Source organism: Staurois parvus, unplaced genomic scaffold (assembly GCF_062004578.1).
Source record: "Staurois parvus isolate SC_StPar_1 unplaced genomic scaffold, SC_StPar_1.0 ptg001192l, whole genome shotgun sequence".
NCBI classification, from domain to species: Eukaryota; Metazoa; Chordata; class Amphibia; order Anura; family Ranidae; genus Staurois; species Staurois parvus.
In genome coordinates this window covers 1,948,244-1,971,312 of record NW_028318988.1, presented here as the reverse complement: position 1 = coordinate 1,971,312, position 23,069 = coordinate 1,948,244, and the positions used below count along the sequence as shown (strand labels likewise).

The 23,069-nt window shown below is 46.6% G+C and overlaps 2 protein-coding genes across 2 annotated transcripts; both read right to left on the bottom strand.

The window, feature by feature from the left end:
* Window positions 1-231: 231 nt before the first annotated feature.
* Window positions 232-1,194, bottom strand: LOC149438395 (olfactory receptor 52B6-like). The gene has a single exon (XM_089659924.1). It carries the CDS (start codon window positions 1,192-1,194, stop codon window positions 232-234), a length of 963 nt encoding a protein of 320 aa, XP_089516050.1.
* A 4,610-nt stretch (window positions 1,195-5,804) lies between these two features.
* Window positions 5,805-6,767, bottom strand: LOC149438394 (olfactory receptor 52B6-like). Its single transcript, XM_089659923.1, has one exon. It carries the CDS (start codon window positions 6,765-6,767, stop codon window positions 5,805-5,807), a length of 963 nt encoding a protein of 320 aa, XP_089516049.1.
* Between the last annotated feature and the right edge of the window lie 16,302 nt (window positions 6,768-23,069).

The window sequence follows — 23,069 nt, the reverse complement described above, 5'->3', positions numbered from 1 at the left end:
TTTACCAACGCTTGCCAAACGCCCCTATAGCATTTGGCAAGCGTTGGTCCGGCGTTTGCGGAGCGTTTGTCCCTTCTTCCATGCTTTCTTTCAGGGGGCGGTGCTGCCCCCCAGGAAAATGCCACCCTAGGCAAGTGCCTTGTTTGCCTTGTGGTAAATACTCCCCTGCTTGCAGGTGTGGTGCACTTTCTGAAAGCATATCAATTTTTTCTCCCTATCCTAGTATTAATTTTATATTTTCACTTTGGGCAGGAGTTTCAGTAGTGCAGCCACCTCTTTGAAAAGTAAAACCATTTTTGATTTCAGTGCTTTTGTCCTTACCCCAAAAATTAGAGGGTTCATGAGTGGAGGAATCAGAAGGGAAGGTATAGATAGCCAAACATGGGCACTGAGAGGCACATTAATGGTGCCAAATCTGTGTCGGAAAGCCACAAAGAGAAAGCCAAGGAGGAAAATGGAAAAATTGATTAGGTGTGTTCCCAGAGTGTGCAGGGCCTTGTGGCGTGACTCTTTAGATAATCTAAGACAGACAACATATATACGCACATATGAAAAGACAATGATAAACAGCATGGAGCATGACAGCGCAATGGTAATAATCGTTCCATATATATAATTAACAGTAGTGTCTGTGCAGGCCAGGATAAAAATTGACATGTTCTCACAGAAAACATTCTTGATTTGTGTTCCACAAAGTGGTAGCCTCATTGTTAAGAAAACGTTAACCAATTGTAAGATGAACACAACCAAAGAACAGGTGGACAAAACTTTGATTACAGTGACATTGGTCATTAGGACAGCATATTGCAATGGGTGATACACCGCCAAATAACGGTCATACGCCATGACTGAAAACGTCATCATATCAAGGTAGGCAGAAACCGCGATGAATAGAGTTTGGGTAAGGCAGGCTTCACGGGAAATGGTCTTGGATGAAGTCACAAGGTCCACCAACAATTTTGGAAAAAGTGAGGAGCTGCCAATAATGCCATTGAGCACCAGGTTACAAATGAGAATGTACATGGGTTCATGAAGACTGCTGTTAATCAATACCACAAACACAATTACAGAACTCAGGGTCAAAATACCCAAATAGGTAACACTAAGCAGAGGACAGTAACGATATTTGAGTCCTTCCAACTCTTGAAGTCCGAGAAGCTCAAGGTCTTTCCTGGTGGTGGAAACATTCTCCATTGTGACTCACAGCTTAGAGTAGGAGCTGAATTTGTATCCTGGACAAAAGGCTGTTCAAACAGAATTCTTGGTTAGGCAAGTCTTAAAGGATGTCACTCATCACATTATTATGCCATTAAAGTGGTATTAAACCCAAAACCAAACATTGCAGCTTACCAATCATTAGATATGGTGGCTGCACTAATTTTCTTTTCTTAGGCTTTTTTTCTCCTCTGTTTTCACCCGGTGATTTGACCAGTAACACACTTCCTGTATTAAGTGCCTCCGCTCTGGATGAAGGAAGCACAGCAGACAGCAGTATTGTCAGTCTGGTGGTGGGGGGAGGGGTAGTGTTAGATGGACTAGGAGATTTAGATACACTAACAAATTGATGCCAAACTTCAGCTCACATTGCAGTTACACGGGCAGTTACAGCAACAGTTTTTTTTTCTCCAGGGGGATAAAGGTTTTACATGAATAAATAAAGGTTGAGGTCAGTGGTTAATGTTTTGTCTCAACACTCTTCACTGATGCATATTCATGAAAGCTTGTAAAGGAAACAACAGATTACCAGGTGAAAATAAAATACATTGCAGCTTACCAGTCATTAGATGTGATGGCTGCATTCATTTTCTTTTCTTAGGTTGGTATCCCCCTCTGTTTTCACCTGGTGATTTGGCCAGTAACACACCTCCTGTATTAAGTGTCTCCACTCTGTATGAAGGAGCACAGGAGGCACATCAGACAGCAGCATTGTCAGTCTGTGGGGGGGATAGTGTTAGATGGACTAACAGATTTAGATACACTATCAAATTGATGCCAAAGTTCAGCCTGCATTTCAGTTGCACAGGCTGTCACAGCAACAGTTTTCTTTTGTTGGGATAAAGGTTTTTCATGAATTAATAAAGGTTGATCATTTTAAGCACCTCTGTCAGTGGGTAATGGTTTGTCTCAACACTCTTCACTGATTCATATGCAGGAAAGATTGTAAAGGAAACAGATTACTGGCCAGATTACCAGGTGAAAATAAAAGAAAACCTAAAAGAAGAAAGCGGATGCATCCATCACATCTAATGATCGGTAAGCTGCAATATAATACATTTGCTTTTGGGTATTAATGCCACTTTAATAATCCTGATAGGTCTGGCAAAGTATATAAACCGAAATAAACCAAAGTGCCTAAAGGTATCTATGCTTACCTTTTGAATCGGTTCTTTTGTGCCTGCCTGGGCAGACAGCAGACCCTAGTCCTGTCAAATATGGCAACCGCCCCAATTGCACATGGAAAGTCTATTCACACAGAAAGCAAACTAAAATGCATTTCCCAGCACACTTACCAGCTAATTCACAAAAAAAAAAAATATATACTAACAATTTGCATTAAAAACAGATTTCAGCTGTAATACATTTATGGATATATGTGGGAACCAGGGGCGAACTGACAACTCATGGGGCCCCCGGCATTAGGGGATCATGGGGCCCCTGTGCCCTTGCCCAAACTCAAAAAAGCCTATGAAAAAGGTACCAGGGGCATCTCATGGGGCCCCCAACTGACCCCGGGCCCTCGGGCAGTGCCCAAGTTTCCAAATGGTCAGTCCGCCCCTGGTGGGAACTGCACTGCCTCATCAAAGCCCCTCTGTATAGTACATTCCTATCTCTAATCTAGGAGGGTCTCCATGTTGGAGCATACACCGATCAGCCATGACATTATGACCACCCATCTAATATTGAGTATCCCCCCCCTTATGTTGCCAAAACAGCCCTGACCCATCAAGACATGGACTCCTCTTGATAAAATCATCACACTGCCTCCGCCCACTTGCTTTCTTCCCATACTGCATCCTGGTGCCATCTCTTCCCCAGGTAAGTGACACACATGCACCCAGCCAAATAGAAAACGGGATTCATCAGACCAGGCCGACCTGCCATTACAGAGCGTGGGCACGTGCTTCCAGTGTTTGAGGTTGCAGGTCACATGAGAGGGATACGCAGGTCATAGGTTGAGCACCCTTGTTTTACCCCCTTCATGACAGGGCATACAGAATTTTGCGATTTAGCACTGCGCTCTTTAGACTGGCAATTGCTCGGTCATGCAACACTGTACACAAATTAAAGTTTTTAGCATTTTTTTTACACAAAGAGCTGTAATTTGATGATATTTATTTTTTATTACATGAAAAACGACCAAAAAACACCCCAATATTTTCTACATTGTTATAAAACATATCCAATCAAAAAATCAAATTTCTTCCATTTAGGCCAAAATGAATTCTGCTACATGTCTTTGGTAAAAAAGAAAACAAAAATCCCAATAAGTGTATATTAATTGGTTTGTGTAAAAGTTATAGCGTCTACAAACTATGGTATGCTGTATCTACGAAATTTAAGAAGTTATAGACGCTATATTTGTAATGGCGGTGTCAGTGACTTATATTGTGACTGTGATGGTGAGGCGGGAAATCCGGCGCTAAGGGACACTGGCTGGGAGGGACACTAACTGACACTGACTTCACCAGTGACTGTTATACAGTGATCAGATATCTGATAATAATGACACTGGCTGGAAAGGGATTAACTGTGTGCCTAACAAATGTAATATGTGCTGCTCTTACAGATCTGGATGTTTTTTCTCCCTTCTTTTCAGGGCGAAGAAATAGCCAGATTGCTGTTCTGTTTGTAAACCCAGAACACAATTAGCAGATTTTAACCAAAATCATTGGCTGATACCTGCTGACAAACTCGTGCCATGTCCAATCACAGCATGGGTCATAGAAAGCAGGCAGTGATGTACAGTTGTGTTCAAAATAATAGCAGTGTGTTGAAAAAAGTGAATAAATGTGAAAATCCTTCTAATAGCTTTTATTTCCACCCACACAAATGCATTGGGAACACGACACATTCTATTCCAAATCAAAACATGAAGAAAAATATATCAAATTTGTGTTGTTTCTCAAAAAAAATTGAAGAAAAGTGAATATTAGACGGTTCAAAAAAATTGCAGTGTTTGTATTCTTCTTTACAAACTCAAACATTCACTATATAAACTGAGAAATGTTTGAAGATTTTGCTTTCCTTTGAATCACTTAATGAATATTTGGTTGTAGTCGCACTGTTTCTGAGAACTGCTGTACATCTGTGTTGCATGGAGTCACCCAACTTCTGGCCCCTGTGATCAGGTATTCCAGCCCAGGATGATTGGACGACATTCCACAGTTCTTCCCTATTTCTTGGTTTTGCCTCAGAAACTGCATTTTTGATGTCACCCCACAAGTTTTCTATTGGAATAAGATCCGGGGATTGGGCTGGCCACTCTATAACGTCAATCTTGTTGGTCTGGAACCAAGATGTTGCCCGTTTACTGGTGTGTTTGGGGTCGTTGTCTTGTTGGAACACCCATTTCAAGGGCATTTCCTCTTCAGCATAAGGCAGCATGACCTCTTCAAGTATTCTGATGTATTCAAACTGATCCATGATCCCTGGTATGCGATAAATAGGCCCAACACCGTAGTATGAGAAACATCCCCATATCATGATCCTTGCACCACCATGCTTCACTGTCTTCACAGTGTACTGTGGCTTGAATTCAGTGTTTGGGGGTCGTCTGACAAACTGTCTCCGGCCACTAGACCCAAAAAGAACAATCTTACTTTCATCAGTCCACAAAATGTTGCGCCATTTCTCTTTAGGTCAGTCAATGTGCTCTTTGGCAGATTGTAACCTCTTCAACAGTCTTTTTTCCAACAGTGGGACTTTGCGGGGGCTTCTTGCAGATAGCTTGGCTTCACATAGGCGTCTTCTAATTGTAACAGTCCTCACAGGGAACGTCACACCTTCTTTCATCTTCCTGGAGCTGATTGTTGGCTGAGTCCTTGCCATTTTGGCTATTCTTCTATCCATTTGAATGGTAGTTTTTTGCTTTCTTCCACGTCTTTCAGGTTTTGGTTGCCATTTTAAAGCATTTGCGATCATTTTAGCTGAGCAGCCGATCATTTTCTGCACTTCTTTATATGTTTTCCCCTCTCCAATCAACTTTTTAATTAAGGTACGCTGTTCTTCTGAACAATGTCTGGAACGACCCATTTTCCGAAGAATTTTAGAGAGAAATACACTGTAACCAGCATGTACAACATTTGCTGCCTTCCTTCCTTAAATAAGGGCAATAATTGCCACCTGTTTTTCAAAGAATGAAGGAGCTCACTAATAGAACTCCACACTGCTATTATTTTGAACATGCCCCTTTCAATGAGTGATTCAATGACACAGAATCAGCAGCATGCATGTCATGACTGTTGGGTCTGTTGGATTTCTATTACTCTACTACACCTGCTAGTAAATTATTTGCCATGTAGAAAAATAATTTCTGCCAAAAACAGTGAATGATCAGGTTAGTGATGTCTGACTGCTATTATTTTGAACACAACTGTACATGTACATTGCAGAGCCTGCAGCTGCCGCCCGCAGTTTGGCATCCGGACTTTGAAGCTTGGTGAACCAGAACCCATGGCTGTTTGGCTCATTGCTAAATAGGATTATATACTTCAATACAGTTGAGAAGTTCTGGCGAAAAAATACATTGAGAAATTCACAATTTCAAATAAAACATATTTTTTCTCCCTATCTTAGTATTAATTTTATATTTTCACTTTGGGCAGGAGTTTCAGTAGTGCAGCCACCTCTTTGAAAGCTAAAACCATTTTTGATTTCAGTGCTTTTGTCCTTACCCCAAAAATTAGAGGGTTCATGAATGGAGGAATCAGAAGGGAAGGTATAGATAGCCCAACATGGACACTGACAGGCACATTAATGGTGCCAAATCTGTGTCGGAAAGCCACAAAGAGAAAGCCAAGGAGGAAAATGGAAAAATTGATTAGGTGTGTTCCCAGAGTGTGCAGGGCCTTGTGGCGTGACTCTTTAGATAATCTAAGACAGACAACATATATACGCACATATGAAAAGGCAATGATAAACAGCATGGAGCATGACAGCGCAATGGTAGTAATCGTTCCATATATATAATTAACAGTAGTGTCTGTGCAGGCCAGGATAAAAATTGACATGTTATCACAGAAAACATTCTTGATTTGTGTCCCACAAAGTGGTAGTCTCATTGTTAAGAGAACGGTACCCAATTGTAAGATGAACACAACCAAAGAACAGGTGGTCAAAACTTTGATTACCGTGGCATTGGTCATTAGGACAGCATATTGCAATGGGCGGCACACAGCCAAATAACGGTCATACGCCATGACTGAGAACGTCATTATCTCAAGGTAGGCAGAAACCGCGATGAATAGAGTTTGGGTAAGGCAGGCTTCACGGGAAATGGTCTTGGCTGAAGTCACAAGGTCCACCAACAATTTTGGGAAAAGTGAGGAGCTGCCAATAATGCCATTGAGCACCAGGTTACAAATGAGAATATACATGGGTTCATGAAGATTGCGGTTAGTCAATACCACAAACACAATTACAGAACTCAGGGTCAAAATACCCAAATAGGTAACACCAAGCAGAGGACCGTAAAGATATCTAAGTCCTTCCATCTCTTGAAGTCCGAGAAGCTCAAGGTCTTTCTTGGTGGTGGAAACATTCTCCATTGTGACTCACAGCTTAGAGTAGGAGCTGAATTTGTATCCTGGACAAAAGGCTGTTCAAACAGAATTCTTGGTTAGGCAAGCCTTAAAGGACGACAGTCATCACATTATTATGCCATTAAAGTGGTATTAAACCCCAAACCAAACATTGCAGCTTACCAATCATTAGATGTGATGGCTGCACTAATTTTCTTTTCTTAGGCTTTTTTTCCCCTCTGTTTTCACCCGGTGATTTGGCCAGTAACACACCTCCTGTATTAAGTGCCTCCGCTCTGGATGAAGGAAGCACAGCAGACAGCAGTATTGTCAGTCTGGTGGTGGGGGGAGGGGTAGTGTTAGATGGACTAGGAGATTTACAGTTGCAAGAAAAAGTATGTGAACCCCTTGGGATTACGTGGAGTTTTGCATGAATTGGGCATAAAATGTGCTCTGAACGTCATCTAAGTCACAACAATAGAAGAACACAGTCTGCTGAACATAATACTACACAAACATTAGATGTTGCCATGGTTTAATTGCACATAACATGTAAACATTCACAGTGCAGGGAGGAAAAAGTATGTGAGGCCCTAGCTTAATGACTTCTCCCAGAGCTAATTGGAGCCAGGAGTGAGCCAACCTTGACTCCAATCAGTGTGATGATATTGGATGTGTTGCTGACAGCTGTCCTGTCCTTAAAAAACACACACCTGTTTTGGGTTTACTGGTTTCAAGAAGCACTGTCTGATGTGAACCATGCCTCGCAGAAAAGAGCTCTCAGAAGACCTACGATCAAGAATTGTTGACTTGCATGGAGCTGGAAAGGATTACAAAAGTATCTCCAAAAGCCTTGATGTTCATGTGTCCACAGTAAGACAGACTGTCTACAAATGGAGAAAGTTTAGCACTGTTGCTACTCTCCCTAGGCGTGGTCGTCCTGTAAAAATGACTGCAAGAGCATAGAGCAGAATGCTGCATGAGGTAAAGAAGAATCCCAGAGTGTCAGCTAAAGACCTACAGAAATCTTTGGCACATGCTAACATTTTTGTTGACATCTACAATAAGGAAAACATTAAACAAGAATGGAGTACATGGGTGGACACCACGGAGGAAGCCATTGCTGTCCAAAAAGAATATTGCAGCATGTTTGAAGTTTGCAAAAGAGCACCTGGATGTTCCACAGCACTACTGGCAAAATATACTGTGGACAGATGAAACCAAGATTCAGTTGTTTGGGAAGAACACATAACACTATGTGTGGAGAAAAAAAGGCACAGCACACCAACATCAAAACCTCATCCCCACTGTACAACATGGCGGAGGGAGCATCATGGTTTGGGGCTGCCTCAGGGCCTGGACAGATTGTTGTCATTGATGGGAAAATGAATTCCAGAGTTTATCAAGACATTTTGCAGGAAAACGTACGACCATCTGTCCGCCAACTGAAGCTCCGCAGAGGATGGGTGATGTAACAGGACAATGACCCAAAGCATACAAGTAATTCAACAAAACAATGGCTGCAACAGCACAGAATACGCCTTCTGGAGTGGCCCAGTCAGAGTCCTGACCTCAACCCGATTGAAATGCTGTGGCATGACCTTAAGAGAGCGATTCACACCAGACATCCCAAGAATATTGCTACACTGAAACAGTTTTGTGAAGAGGAGTGGTCCAAAATGACTCCAGATCGTTGTGCAGGTCTGATCTGCAACTACAGGAAACGTTTGGTTGAGGTTATTGCTGCCAAAGGAGGGTCAACCAGTTATTTAGTCCAAAGGTTCACATACTTTTTCCTCCCTGCACTGTGAATGTTTACATGTTACGTGCAATTAAACCATGGCAACATCTAATGTTTGTGTAGTATTATGTTCAGCAGACTGTGTTCTTCTATTGTTGTGACTTAGATGATGTTCAGAGCACATTTTATGCCCAATTCATGCAAAACTCCACGTAATCCCAAGCGGTTCACATACTTTTTCTTGCAACTGTAGATACACTAACAAATTGATGCCAAACTTCAGCTCACATTGCAGTTACAGCAACAGTTTTTTTTCGGTGGTGAAAAAGGTTTTACATGAATAAATAAAGGCTGAGGTCAGTGGTTAATGTTTTGTCTCAATACTCTTCACTGATGCATATTCATGAAAGCTTGTAAAGGAAACAACAGTTTACCAGGTGAAAATAAAATACATTGCAGTTTACCAGTCATTAGATGTGATGGTTGCATTTGTTTAATTTTCTTAGGTTGGTATCCCATTCTGTTTTCAACTGGTGTGGGAACTGCACTACCTCATCAAAGCCCCTCTGTATAGTACATTTCTATCTCTAATCTAGGAGGGTCTCCATGTTGGAGCATACACGGATCAACCATGACATTATGACCACCCATCTAATATTGAGTATCCCCCCCCCCCCCCTTATGTTACCAAAACAGCCCTGACCCATCAAGACATGGACTCCACTTGATAAAACCATCACACTGCCTCTGCCCACTTGCTTTCTTCCCATACTGCATTCTGGTGCCATCTCTTCCCCAGGTAAGTGACACACATGCACCCAGCCAAATAGAAAATGGGATTCATCAGACCAGGCCACCTGCCTCTCATTGCTCCATGGTCCAGTTCTGATGCTCACATGCCCATTTGTTGGTGCATTTGGCTGTATGTGTACCCTGACCGGTCTGCTGCTTGGTAACCCCATACACTATAATGCTCTGTGTGTTCTGGCACTTTTCTATCACAACCAACATTAACTTTTTCAGCAATTTTATCTACAGTAGGTGTTCTATTAGATCGGACTACACAGGCCAGTCTTCGCTCCCCATGTGCCTCACTGAACCTTGGCCACCCATAACCCTGTCACTGGTTCTCCGATTTTCCTTCCTTGAATCACCTTTGGTCGGTCCTGAGCACTGAAGACCAGGAACATCTCAGAGCTGCAGTTTTGGAGTTGCTCTGACCCAGTCATCTAGACATTACCATTTGGCCCTTGTCAAAGTTGATTAAATTCTTACCCTTGGCCATTTTTCTGCTTTCAGCACATCAGCTTCAAGGACAATATGTTCACTTTCTGCCTAATATATCTCACCCACTTTCAGATGCCATTGTTACAAAATAATTCATGTTATTCACACCTCCTGGGTATGGGAATACCACATGTTAGACTTTTTCACATTCTAACCACATGGTACAGCTATTACATGGTACAGGACGGGGTCAATCACCAGGCTCATGGGTGCATGTTTTGTGAGCTGCACACAATCCTCTGCTGTGGAGGTATATACATCCACTAACAACGGCGCTGCTATATACACGGCTCAAAGTAATTAAAGGAACACTTGGAAAATACATCAGATTTCAATGGGGAAAAAAGATCTCATGCTGGATCTCTATACTGATCTGGACTGGGTCATGTGTTAGGAATGTAAGGATGCCCCATCGTTTGATGGAAATGAAAATCATCAACCTACAGAGGACTGAATTCAAAGACAATCAAAGTGAAAAAATGATGCAGCAGGTGAGTCCATGTTGTTTGTTATTTCATTGCAGCAACTCAGAATGGTCCTCAGTAGTTTGTATAGCCTCCATGTGCTTGTATGCATGTCTGACAATGTCGGGGCATGCTCCTAATGAGATGACAGATGGTGTCCTGGGATATTTCCTCCCAGATCTGGACCAAGGCATCACTGAGCTATTGGACAGTCTGAGGTGCAACCTGGCAGCATCATATGGACTGAAACATGATATCCCAGAGGTGTCAATTTGGATTTAGGTCAGGTGAGCGTTGGGGCCATTCAATGGTATAAATTCCTTCATCCTCCAGGAACTGCCTGTATACTCTTGCCACATGACGCCGGGCATTGTTGTGCACCAGGAGGAACCCAGGACCCACTGTACCAGTGTAGGGTCTGACAATGGGTCCAAGGATTTCATCCCCATACCTAATGGCAGTCAGGGTGCCATTGTCTAGCCTGTAGAGGTCTGTGCTTCCCTCCATGGATATGCCTCCCCAGACCATCACTTGTAATGCTGAATGATGTTACAGGCAGCATAACGTTCTCCACGGCTTCTCCAGACCCTTTCACGTCTGTCACATGTGCTCAGGGTGAACCTGCTCTCATCTGAAAAGCACAGGGTGTTAGTGGTGGACCTGCCAATTCTGGTGTTCAATGGCAAATGCCAATCCAGCTCTATGGTGCTGGGCAGTGAGCACAGGGGCCACTAGAGGATGTTGGGCCCTCAGGCCACCCTCATGAAGTCTGTTTCTGATTGTTTGGTCAGAGACATTCACACCAGTGGCCTGCTGGAGGTCATTTTGTAGGATTCTGGCAGTGCTCATCCTGTTCCTCCTTGCACAAAAGAGCACATACTGGTCCTGCTGATGGGTACATATTGTTGTGCCATCCTGGAGGAGTTGGACTGCCTGTGCAACCTCTGTAGGGTCCAGGTATGGCCTCATGCTACCAGTAGTGACACTGACCCTAGCCAAATGCAAAACTAGTGAAGAACAGTCAGAAAAGATGAGTAGGGAAAAAATGTCAGTGGCCTCCACCTGCAAGACCATTCCTGTTTTGGCGGTTGTCTCATTGTTGCCCATCTAATGCGCCTATTAATTTCATTACCACCAAAGCAGCTGAAACTGATTACCAACAAAAAACCCCCCATAAAATACACAACAAAAAAAAGTTTGCTCAAGAAAATGTCCCAAAGCGCAGGTTTGTTGCGTTTTACCAGCGTTGGAGCATTTTTATAGCTAAAAAAACTCCTCTAGACACTTTAGGGTTGATGTCAATAGACGTCTGTTCTCTGCAAAGCTGCTTCTCTTCCCATACAGAACAATGAGAATGCAAAAGCATCTTGAAGCAGGTCAAATGCAAGCAGGGGCGGACCGACAACCTATGGGGTCCCCGGGCAATAGGGGATCATGGGGCCCTTGCAGGGGCGGACTGACAACTTATGGGGTCCCCGGCAATAGGGGATCATGGGGCCCCTGCAGGGGCAGACTCACAACTCATGGGGCCCCTGGGCAATAGGGGATCATGGGGCCCCTGTGTGCTTGCCCAAACTCAAAAAAGCCTATGAAAAAGGTACCACAGGGGCATCTCATGGGGCCCCTACTGACCCTGGGCCCTTGGGACAGTGCCCGAGTTTCAAAATGGTCAGTCCGCCCCTGGGCCCCTATATCCTCACCCACACTCAAAACACACCCAAAAAAGCCTATGAAAGGTACCAGGGGCATCTCATGGGGCCCTTACTGACCCCGGGCCCTCGGGCAGTGTCCAAGTTTACGAATGGTCAGTCCACCCCTAAATGCAAGTCAGAAGGTCAACTACAAGTCAAAATCCCCTGTCAGTGATTTCTGGATGTCTAAAAACTGGTCTGATATGCAAACAGAATGCACTGGAAGGTACATTGCAATTGCTTGTAAAACAAGCCCAAAACTCGTTGACATTGTCCCCTATTGTACTGACCTTTTTTCCCTCTAATTTTGGGGAAATACATCACATTAAAGCGGAGCTCCACCCAAAAGGGGAAATTCCGCTTTAAGTCTTTGTCCCCCGCTCCCCATTATGGATTGGCACCTTTGGTGAGTGGGTACCTGAATTTGACAGGTACCCGTTCCCACTTCCACTGCGATCGCCTTAGGCGATCGGAAGCAGAAGTCGTCCTCCCCTCCCCATAGTATTGTGGGACACATGACAGGTCCTAGAAGACTACGGGGCCATTCACAAAGTGCAGCGCTTCTCACGCAGGCTCAGTGGGCACCCGGCTGTGAAGCCGCAAGATGTCACAGCCGGGAAACCACACTGAAGATGCCAGGGAGAGAAGATGGCCCGTGAAGCCAGCGATGGTGAGGACAGCACTGGACCAAGGGACAGGTAAGTGACTTTTATTTATTTATTTTTTTCAGGTTGAACTCCGCTATAACTGAACTTGCTATGCGCATTTTTTGATGGATTACTCCGTTTTTTTTCATAAATCATTTTGTTATTACATTGAGACTAATCAGGTGGTGATAATGAAGACAGATCCCCCCCACTTAGCAGGCAATTTGATAAAAGTGCTGGAAAAGACCTACATCAGGATCTCAAGTATTCGGCTCCGTTCACACCGATGCGATTTTTAGTGCTTTTAGCAGAAATCCATTTAACACAGTTTCCTATGGAACATGTTCACATCTATGCTTTTTGTAGCTGCTGCGTTTTTGGGAAGGGTCAGGGACTTTTAAAAAGCAAAATTCTGTGTTTTTGCTACAATAGAGTTCAATGGAGAAGCTGCTGAAATGCATGGTAGTGAGTTTTTGCTGCATTTTTGCTGCGCTTTGCATTTTTATTCTGCTCAGCAAAAAAAAAAAAAAAAGAGCCCAACAAAACGCAAAATGCGGTAAAAACACTTGTAGAAAAACACAAAACAAACTGCAAAAAGCACTGGAGAAAGCATTAAACACAAAATGTATATATGTGTGAACGAAGCCTAAAGACAAGAACATCATCACCGCCTCCCCCAGCAGAGATTTGTACCGTACCTTCTCATGCTCCTCTCTCATCGCTCTCCAAGACGTCCAACTCACTCACCTAAATAGAGCTACTTTGGGGATTTTCTTCTCATTAGCGGTTCTGATTAAATCCCCAAAGGACCGTACATCTCTGTGTGAAGGCAATGCATAGAGGTATACTGTAGGGATAACTGCCATTCAAACAAGTATGAATATTTGATGTCAGTTTAAATCAAAGTATGAAACATAATCCACTAATTAGTAGGGATGAGCAAAACTTTTCTAAAAGTTTGTAATGTAAAAAAAGTGCACCGGAGTCAGTATGGAAGGCAGCATTTCCATAGTTTAACCACTTGCCCTCCTGAGGATTTACCCCCCTTCCTGACCAGGCCACTTTTTGCTATTTGGCGCTGCACTATTTCGACTGGTAATTGCACGGTCATGCGATGCAGCACCCAAACAAAATTTATGTCCTTTTTTTTCACACAAATAGGGCTTTCTTTTGGTGGTATTTGATCACCTGTGCGCTTTTTATTTTTCCCGCTATAAACAAAGACCAAAAATTTTGAAGAAAAACCATATTTTTTACTTTCGGCTATAAAAAATATATAGTAAACTCAAAGTTGGTCATAAACCCATCAGTGCCAGCTTATCAGTGTAGCCTCAGTGCATTAGTTCACATCAGTGCAATCTCATCAATGCCCATTAGTGCAGCCTCATGAATTCACATCAGCACCCATCAGTGCACCCTCATCAGTGCCCATTAGTGCAGCATCATCAATTCACATCAGCACCCATCAGTGCACCGTCATCAGTGCCCATTAATGCAGCCTCATCAATTCACATCAGCACCCATCAGTGCACCCTCATCAGTGCCCATTAGTGCAGCATCATCAATTCACATCAGCACCCATCAGTGCCCATTAATGCAGCCTCATCAATTCACATCAGCACCCATCAGTGCACCCTCATCAGTGCCCATTAGTGCAGCATCATCAATTCACATCAGCACCCATTAGTGCATCCCCATCAGCGCACTCTCGTCAGCACCCAGCAGTGCACCCCCATGAGCACCCAGCAGTGCAGCATCTTTAGCACCCAGCTGTGCAGCCTTATCAGCACCCAGCAGTGCAGCCTCATCAACACTCAGCAGTGCAGTCTCATTAGAGCAGCCTCATCATCACCCATCAGTGCAGCCACATCTGTCCCAGAATGTCTAAAAAAATTATTTTCCTGCGAAGAGGCCTGCCAAATCCAAACCATGACCGACAAGAGCAGCGGGGATCTGTCAGAGTCTGATTCTGATTTGGATTACAAGTTTATTTTAGGCAGTGGGTCTGTTACAGAATCAGAGGGGGAGGAAAGTGTGCCCGCCATTCAAAGGCGTTCTGGTGAGGAGCAGGCTACCACAAATAGTGCAGTGGCATCCTGTCACGGAGCTGGCCCTTCCCCCCCATCCTCTAGGCTTGCTGCCTGCCACCCCTCAGCAGCCCCTCATTCTTCTGTCCCCTCCATGCTGGGACTTCTAGTCCTCCATGTCCCTGACACAGGCAGCCCCCAGCAGCCCCTCACCCCCTTGTTGCCTGCAGTCTGGCCTCCTGCTGAGGGAATCCACAAACAGGCCCCTTCCTGTCACCCCTCCTCCCTGCCCCCTCTGCAGATCTTTCCAGGCTCCATGCCCTACAGGGACAAAGGAGGTCCGTAGACCTGGGGATGGGGCCCATTGCCATGGTAACCTGACAGGAAGTCAGGCTACCACGGCAACAGCAAAGCACCCAGCTCTGTACTTAAGAGAGAGCAGGGCAACCCCCCTTGTGTTCTCTTGGCTGCCTGTGCGAGAGAAGACTGTGCTGCAGTGCCAGCTTCTCTCGGACGACCATCCCCCGGTCCCCTCCTCCTCTCTCTAGCTGACCTGACTGTCCATGCTGCCTGGAATCTCTTCACTGTGGAGGAATCTTCTGCTGTCCCCGTGAATCTGCCTGGACTTAACTCTTTGGTTCTCCGTGAATCTGCCTGGACTTAACCCCTTGCTCTCCATGAATCTGCCTGGACCAGGGGCGGACTGACCATTTGGAAACTCAGGCAATGCCCGAGGGCCCGGGGTCAGTAAGAGGTCTCATGAGATGCCCATGGTACCTTTTTCATAGGCTTTTTTGAGTTTGGGCAAGGACACAGGGGCCCCATGATCCCCTATTGCCTGGGGGCCCCATGAGTTGTCAGTCCTCCTCTGGCCTGGACTTAACCCTTTGCTCTTCGTGAACCTGTATTGACTTAACCCTTCCCTTCCTGGAGCTGCCTGTGTGGATTACCTCTGTGGATTACCATCCCCCTGTTGTTTCATATTGCCTTACAGAGAACTTTACTGTGTTGCTGTGTCTGGTGTGGATCTGTGGACTAACAGAACTATTGTCTGTGCCCCAAAAACCTCCCCAATAAATGCCCGCACATCGGGTTCCGTGCAATCTGTCTCTGTGTGCTCTCTGGTTCTCGTGACAACTGGTTGGCAGCAGCATGACAAGAGCACTCGAGATGGCAGATGATGGACCAGAGCTTCAAAGCAAAAGTGGCAAGAGCTCTTGGGTCATCTGGTATGAGGAAGAGATGGCCATTCTAGGGGAGGATGCCACCATAGAAAGAAAGCTGGGGGCCATTGAAAAGGCTCAAAAGAGGCAAAAAGAGTGGGAAGCTGCAAAAAAAAAGCATCTGCTCCTGTGGCTGTCCCTGTGGCACGGGAGGCCCAGAGAATATCCAGGAAGGACTTTAAGCCCTACCAAGAGCACACTGGAGATGTGGAAGGGTTCTTCCAGGACTTTGAATACCAGTGCGAACTACTGGAGGTCCCACCCACAGACCGGACTCGCCATGTGGTAGGGCTGCTTGACGGAGGGGCTGCTGAGGTCTACCGAATGATGGACCCCCTAAAGAGATGGAACTATGAGGAGATAAAAAGGACCATACTGGACTACTACGCAGTCTCATCGGAGTCATATCAGGCCTAGTTCCGGACTACCCCCCGCCTCCCCGAGGCCTCCTTCAAAATGTTTGCACACAAGTTGTCGGTAGCCTGCCGCCAGTGACTGGAAGGAGAGACGGCAACCTCCCCTGAGCAGATCATCCAGGCCATCCTGAAGGAACAGTTCCTTTTTAAGTGCCCCCCTGAGCACCGACAGTGGGTGCGTGAGCAGAAACCTGCCACCCTGGAAGAAGCTGCAGCCTGAGCAGATGAGGCTCTCCTCATTAACCCACAATGGAAGAAGCCTGCTGCTGAGGCACCCCAAGCAGCCAGGATGCCCAATCCTACGCCGGTGCCCTACACGCCTCCCCATTGCTGGATGCCCCCACAAACAGTGCCAGTGCTACAGCCCCTACTCCCACCCCATTCAGCCACCTTGCAACGGGGCCCCAGGCCGGCCTTAGATAGGCGGTGTTTTGGCTGTGGACAGGTTGGACACTACCGGGCCAGCTGCCCCGCCAAGAAAAAGATTCTCGGGCCTAGCTTGCCCCGGCCAGGAAATTCTGTGGATCTGTTCCAGGCTCCTGAGGACTTGCCACCACCCCCTTCAGACTGGGATCTCGCTCTCGCAGACAAGGGCACCCCCCAGGAGTCTTTGGCCTACAGCCGGTGGAGGCTCCTACCCAGAGCCTCCAAGGAAAACACTTGTAAGAGGTCACTGTGGATGGACAAAAGGCAGTGGGATTTCGAGACTCAGGGGCCTTCCTCACCATTGTGGACCCCCGAGTGGTGCACCCTGACTCTGTGCAGCCTGGCCCTGGGATAGTGATTAAACTAGCAGGGGGCACCAAACGCTTCATTCCATGTGCTACTGTCAATCTGGACTATGGCTTGTGACCTAAACGCTGCAACGTGGGTGTAATGGGAGGACTGCCTGCAGATGTGCTTCTTGGGAATGATGTGGGCAATCTTCAATACCACTTTGTGGGAGCCATCACACGAAGTCAGGCCTGCTGGGAAGGAGGCACCCCAGCATGTGGATGGACCTCCGCTGCCCGTGAGAGTGACTCAACTTCCACTGCTGACAATACTGGGTGACATGGGACCGGGACAAGTTTGAAGGGGACTTAGCCACCGACCCTACTCTGACAAGCTTCTGGGCCCGAGTAGGGCTGACTGGTCCGGGCACCGGCGAAAGAATAGTGCAGGAAAATGGGTTGCTGTACCGAGTGGTGGAGACCGACGCCGAAGGGGGGCCTCAGACCGTGGCTAAACAGCTGATAGTTCCCCAACAATTCCAGACCCAACTGCTACACCTTGCTCATGATATTCCCATGGCTGGGCATCAGGGAAAGCTACGGACAGAAAAGAGGTTGGCCCAGCCTTCTATTGGCCTGGGATGACCCAATTGGTAGCTCGCTATTGCCGTACCTGCGATACCTGTCAGCGACATGGAAGAACGGGTGTCCTGCGGGCCCCTCTACAGCCCCTACTCATCATTGAGGAGCCATTCCAACGAGTAGCTATTGACATTCTGGGTCCCTTAGCTCGCCCCAGCAAATCCAGAAAGCAGTACATCCTGACCATCGTGGACTATGCTACTCATTATCCCGAAGCAGTCGCCCTGTCCAGCATCACAGCTCCCAAAGTTACAGAAGCCATGGTTACCATCTTCACACGAGTTGGCTTCCCTGCTGAAATCCTGTCAGATCAGGGGACTCAGTTCATGTGAGGCCTTGTTCAGTCCCTCTGGCAGACCTGTGGCGTGCGGGCCATCAGGACAACCCCCTATCACCCCCAGACCAATGGACTGTGTGAACGCTTCAACGGGACCCTGAAGGCCATGCTACGGGCCTTTGTAGACCTAGAGCCAGACTGGGAATGATACCTGCCCCACCTCCTCTTTGCCTACCTGGAGGTGCCCCAGGAATCTTCCGGATTTTCTCCCTTTGAACTGCTGTATGGGTGGAAAATCCGTGGTCCCCTGACCCTACCGAAGGAATACTGGGAGGGTCAACTACCAGATACCGGGGTCCCTGTGGTGCCCTATGTCTTGGAACTGCAGGAAAAGATGGGACAACTAGCCAGCCTCACAGCTGATCATCTCCAAGCCACCAAGGCCCGGCAAAAGACATGGTATGACTGCAAGGCAGTCAACCCGGGAGTTTACTGAGAAACAACAGGTCCTCATGTTTGTCCCAAATCCCCAGAACAAATTGCAAACTACATGGGAGGGACCCTTCCGTGTCATTAGAAAAGTGAATGACACAAACTATATTCTCGGACTAGATGATCGGGAGAGACGGCACAAAACGGTGCACGTCAATATGATCAAGGAGTACCATGACCGAAACCCCCTTGTTATGACCGTCTGTCCAATACCCTCCGAGGAGAAGGAAGAGCCAGTACCGGACCTCCTGGAAGCAGCACGCCATCCAACTGACGTGCACCAGGTGCGCCTGAGTCTGCAGCTGAACCTAGGGCAACAGAGGGCCATGAATGCTGTCCAGGGCCAGCGCAGTTCTGCTTTTTCGGCCCGACCTGGAAAGACCACTATCACCACTCACCATGTGGAGACCCTGGGAACCCGGCCCCTCCAACAAGCCCCATATTGTGTCCCCGAAGCCGTTAAGAACACTATGAGACAGGAACTGAACTAAACGCTGGATCTGGGAATTATTCATCCCTCCCAGAGCCTCTGGGCCTCTCCTGTTGTTCTTGTTCCCAAGAAAGACGGTAGCATCCATTTTTGTGTCGACTACCGGCGCCTCAATGACCACACGGTTAGTGACGCTTACCCGATGCCCCGTATTGATGACCTGCTGGACCGGCTGGCTGGAGCCTGCTATGTCACTACTTGAGAAGGGCTACTGGCAAATCCCCTTATCTGCAGAGGGTCCGGAGCGCTCCGCCTTTATCACCCCCTTCGGCCTGTTCGAGTTTCTCAACATGCCTTTTGGCATGAAGAATGCTCGTGCCACCTTCCAGCACACGGTGGACAAGCTGTTGCAGGGCTGTCATGACTTTGCCTGCGCCTAGCAAAAACCAGCTAAAATAGAAGCCATTAGGAAATGGCCCACCCAACAAACTAAGAAACAGGTTATGGCGTTTCTAGGCACTGCTAACTATTACCGCAAATTCGTTCCCCATTTCAGCACGTTTGCAAAGCCCCTCACGGATCTCACCAAGAAGGCCATTTCCCGGATGGTAACCTGGACCCCGGCCTGCCAGACCGCATTTGATCGGCTGAAGGAGGCCCTTTCCCATGACCCCGTCTTAGCAGCACCCAACTACCAGCGAAGGTTCCTTGTGCAGACGGACGCCTCTACTTATGGGCTGGGGGCCGTCCTCAGCCAGGTAAATGAGGAGGGGGAGGGGCACCCTGTGGCCTTCCTTAGCAGAAAACTATTAGATCGGGAAGTTGCTTATGCCACCATAGAGAAGGAGTGCCTGGCCATAGTGTGGGGGTGGAAGAAACTTCAATCCTATTTGTATGGCCGGGAGTTCACCATCCTCACGGACTCACTTGGCTGAATCGGGTCTCCGGGGATAATGGCCGCCTCTTACGATGGAGCCTGGCCTTACAACCCTACAATTTTACTATCCAATACCGACGGGGAAGCCAGCACCACAATGCAGATGGGCTGTCCCGTCAGCAAGACCCCCAGTAAATGCAGTCCACAAGTGCCCCTACGGGAACCTGTTGAGAGTCCCCTGGCGGCACTTGCAGAATGGAGGGGGGAGGGGTTGTCACAGAGCTGGCCCTTCCTCCCCATCCTCTAGGCTTGCTGCCTGCCACCCCCCACACCTCAGCAGCCCCTCGCTCTTCTGTCCCATCCTGCTGGGACTTCTAGTCCTCCGTGTCCCTGACACAGGCAGCCCCTCACCCCCCTGTTGCCTGCAGTCTGGCCCCCTGCTGAGGGAATCCACAAACAGGCCCCTTCCTGTCACCCCCTCCTCCCTGCCCCCTCTGCACATTTTCCTAGGCTCCATGCCCTACAGGGACAAAGACCGTGTTCCATGGGCGGTCCGGAGACTTGGGGGATGGGGCCCATTGCCATGGTAACCCAACAGGAAGTCTCGGGCTACCACGGCAACAGCAAAGCACCCAGCTCTGTACTTATGAGAGAGCAGGGCAACCCCCCTTGTGTTCTCTTGGCTGCCTGTGGAAGAGAAGATTGTGCTGCAGTGCCAGCTTCTCTCGGACGACCATCCCCCGGCCCCTTTATCCTCTCTGGCTGACCTGACTTTCCATGCTGCCTGGAATCTCTTCACTGTGGAGGAATCCTCTGCTGTCCCCGTGAATCTGCCTGGACTTAACTCTTTTGTTCTCCGTGAATCTGCCTGGACTTAACCCCTTGCTCTCCGTGAATCTGTCTGGACTTAACCCCTTGCTCTCCGTGAACCTGTCTGGACTTAACCCTTCCCTGCCTGCAGCTGCCTGTGTGGATTAACCCTGTGGATTACCATCCCCCTGTTGTTTCAAATTGCCTTCCAGAGAACTTTACTGTGTTGCTGTATCTGGTGTGGATCTGTGGACTAACAGAACTATTGTCTGTGCCCCAAAAACCTCACCAATAAACGCCCACACGTCGGGTTCCGTGCAATCTGTCTCTGTGTGCTCTCTGGTTCTCGTGACACATCCACTAGTAGAATAGTGGCATCCACCAGAAATGGAGACCCTCAAAAAAGGCCAGGCACTAATGGAGTGTCACCTCAGCCCCTAAGGGTTAGGACCCTTGCCGCTCTTCCATATGCCCTTCAAAACCTCCTATGGTTTCCGCCTAACCCTGGAGCAGCTAACATCCCCCCTTTTACTGCCCATCCAGGAGCCCAGGTGAACACACACAATTGTGCCCTCATTGAATTTTTTATTTTTCCGATGACTTACTAAATTAAATTGTGGACCAGTGCAAACTCTATGTCCAAAAATTCTCAGCCACCAACCCAGATTCAAGTTATGCCCATCCCTACAAATGGAAGCAGTTAACAGTGGAGGAATTTATAACCTTTTTGGGCCTCACATTTAATATGGGACTCACAAAAAAAAAAAATCAATTACACTCCTACTGGTCTATCCACCCAATCCATCATATGCCAATTTACTCATCAGTCATAACCAGAACAAGATATTTAATGATCATATGATAAATTGTTTAAAATTCAGCCACTTCTTAATTTTTTTCTCTGAGAAATTTGCCCAATTATTTGTCCCAAACAAAAATATCTGTGTGGATGAGTCGCAGTTCATCCCCAGCAAAGGGCCCGATATGGAGTTAAACTCTATAAATTATGCCTTCCTTGTGTACGAAGGATAGGACACTCAGCTGCATCCCCCTGATTGCCCAGATTACATTGGATCAAGTGCAAAAGTTGTTTGGGAGCTTGTATTTCCACTTCTTGAAATATATTTTTCATCCATATGGGAATGAACGGCTTCAATTCATTGCAGTCCGTATAATTCTGATTTACGGACTCTGGTATCTCCTGGCAGGCAGTGTGCTTTTCTTTCTAGGCCTCGGTAATGATGAGGCGCAGTACATGTATACTGGCTCAGTGATGGTAAGATATTATCAGATTCCTGTTTTGCTTTTTGTTCTGTTTACCTCATTGTGATGATGTTTTGTGTTTTCTAAAGACATTGATCCCTGTAAACCGTATTTTCTTTTTATTGTGAATTTTGTGTTTTAATAAATTCTGGTTATACTATTTGAACTTTTGGCTTATGCTGTCGCTTCTGTTCCTGCCCGTTTGGGCGCAATTTTCCAATCTGGGTGTTTTTAACAGCTTTATTTTATATTATGATTGTTTTTTCCATTGCCAGGAATACAGTGTCAGATAGATAGTTCTCAATGAGAGGCTTATAACTGCTGGTCCCAACCTGACAGACTGAACCTCGCATTTGATCTTCCTGCTAACACCAAACCCGCCACCTAACACTGAAATGTAACCTGGCCCTGAAGCTGAACTCCAAGCAAACAGCTTAAAGTGGTTGTAAAGGCTCAAGGTTTTCTATCTTCATTCATTCAATGCATAAAGGTAAAAAACCTTCTGTGTGCAGTAGCCCCCCCTAATACTCACCTAAGCCCCCTTTCGATCCACCATGGTACACTGAATTATCTGCTAGCCTGGGCCTCCCTCTCCTCATTGGCTGAGACAAAAGCGGGAGACATCAGCTCCCACTGCTGTCAATCACAGCCAGTGAGCCAATGAGAAGAATGATGGGACGGGGCCAAGCTGCGGCTCTGTGTGTGAATGGACACACGTAGCAGCAGGTTCCCCCATACCAAGCGGTTTGCTGTGGGGGCACCCGACAGGAGCGGGGGGTGGGCAGGAGCACCAGCAGGGGACCCGTGAAGAGGAGAATCCGTGCTGCTCTGTGCAAAACCACTGCACACAGCAGGTAAGTATGGACATTTTTGTTATTATTTCTAAAAAAAAATAAGTCTTTAGAATCACTAATACACAGATGATGTATATATGGGAGCTGCTTAGTAGTTAAAGAATTTATTTTTCTTTCTATCCAGTCCCTTCCCCTTTCCTCCCCTTTTATCGTTTTTCCCTCTTTTTCTTTTTCCCTTCCCCAGTGAACGTGAGGACAAATCTGCCCAATGGAGATTTAGGCAGCAATTAAACTTGAGAGAGTTTATAACTCTTTCTTATTTTATCAAAAAGGAAGAAACCTTTTAGCTGAAGGTATACTTTAACCTAAAAGAGGTCACTATATAAACAGATGGAATATTTGTTTTTTGGATTCTGCCTTGCTAAGGTTTTAATATTATGTTGATGTTTTTATTGGAATTATATTGCTTTGATATGCTTAGAGGTCAGGTTATGATTAAAAGTTAACTCCAGCCCCGCCTCTCTTACACCAGGGA

Coding starts and splice junctions, on each gene's coding strand:
- LOC149438395 (XM_089659924.1), bottom strand. CDS start 1,194: ATGGAGAATGTTTCCACCACCAGGAAAGACCTTGAGCTTCTCGGACTT.
- LOC149438394 (XM_089659923.1), bottom strand. CDS start 6,767: ATGGAGAATGTTTCCACCACCAAGAAAGACCTTGAGCTTCTCGGACTT.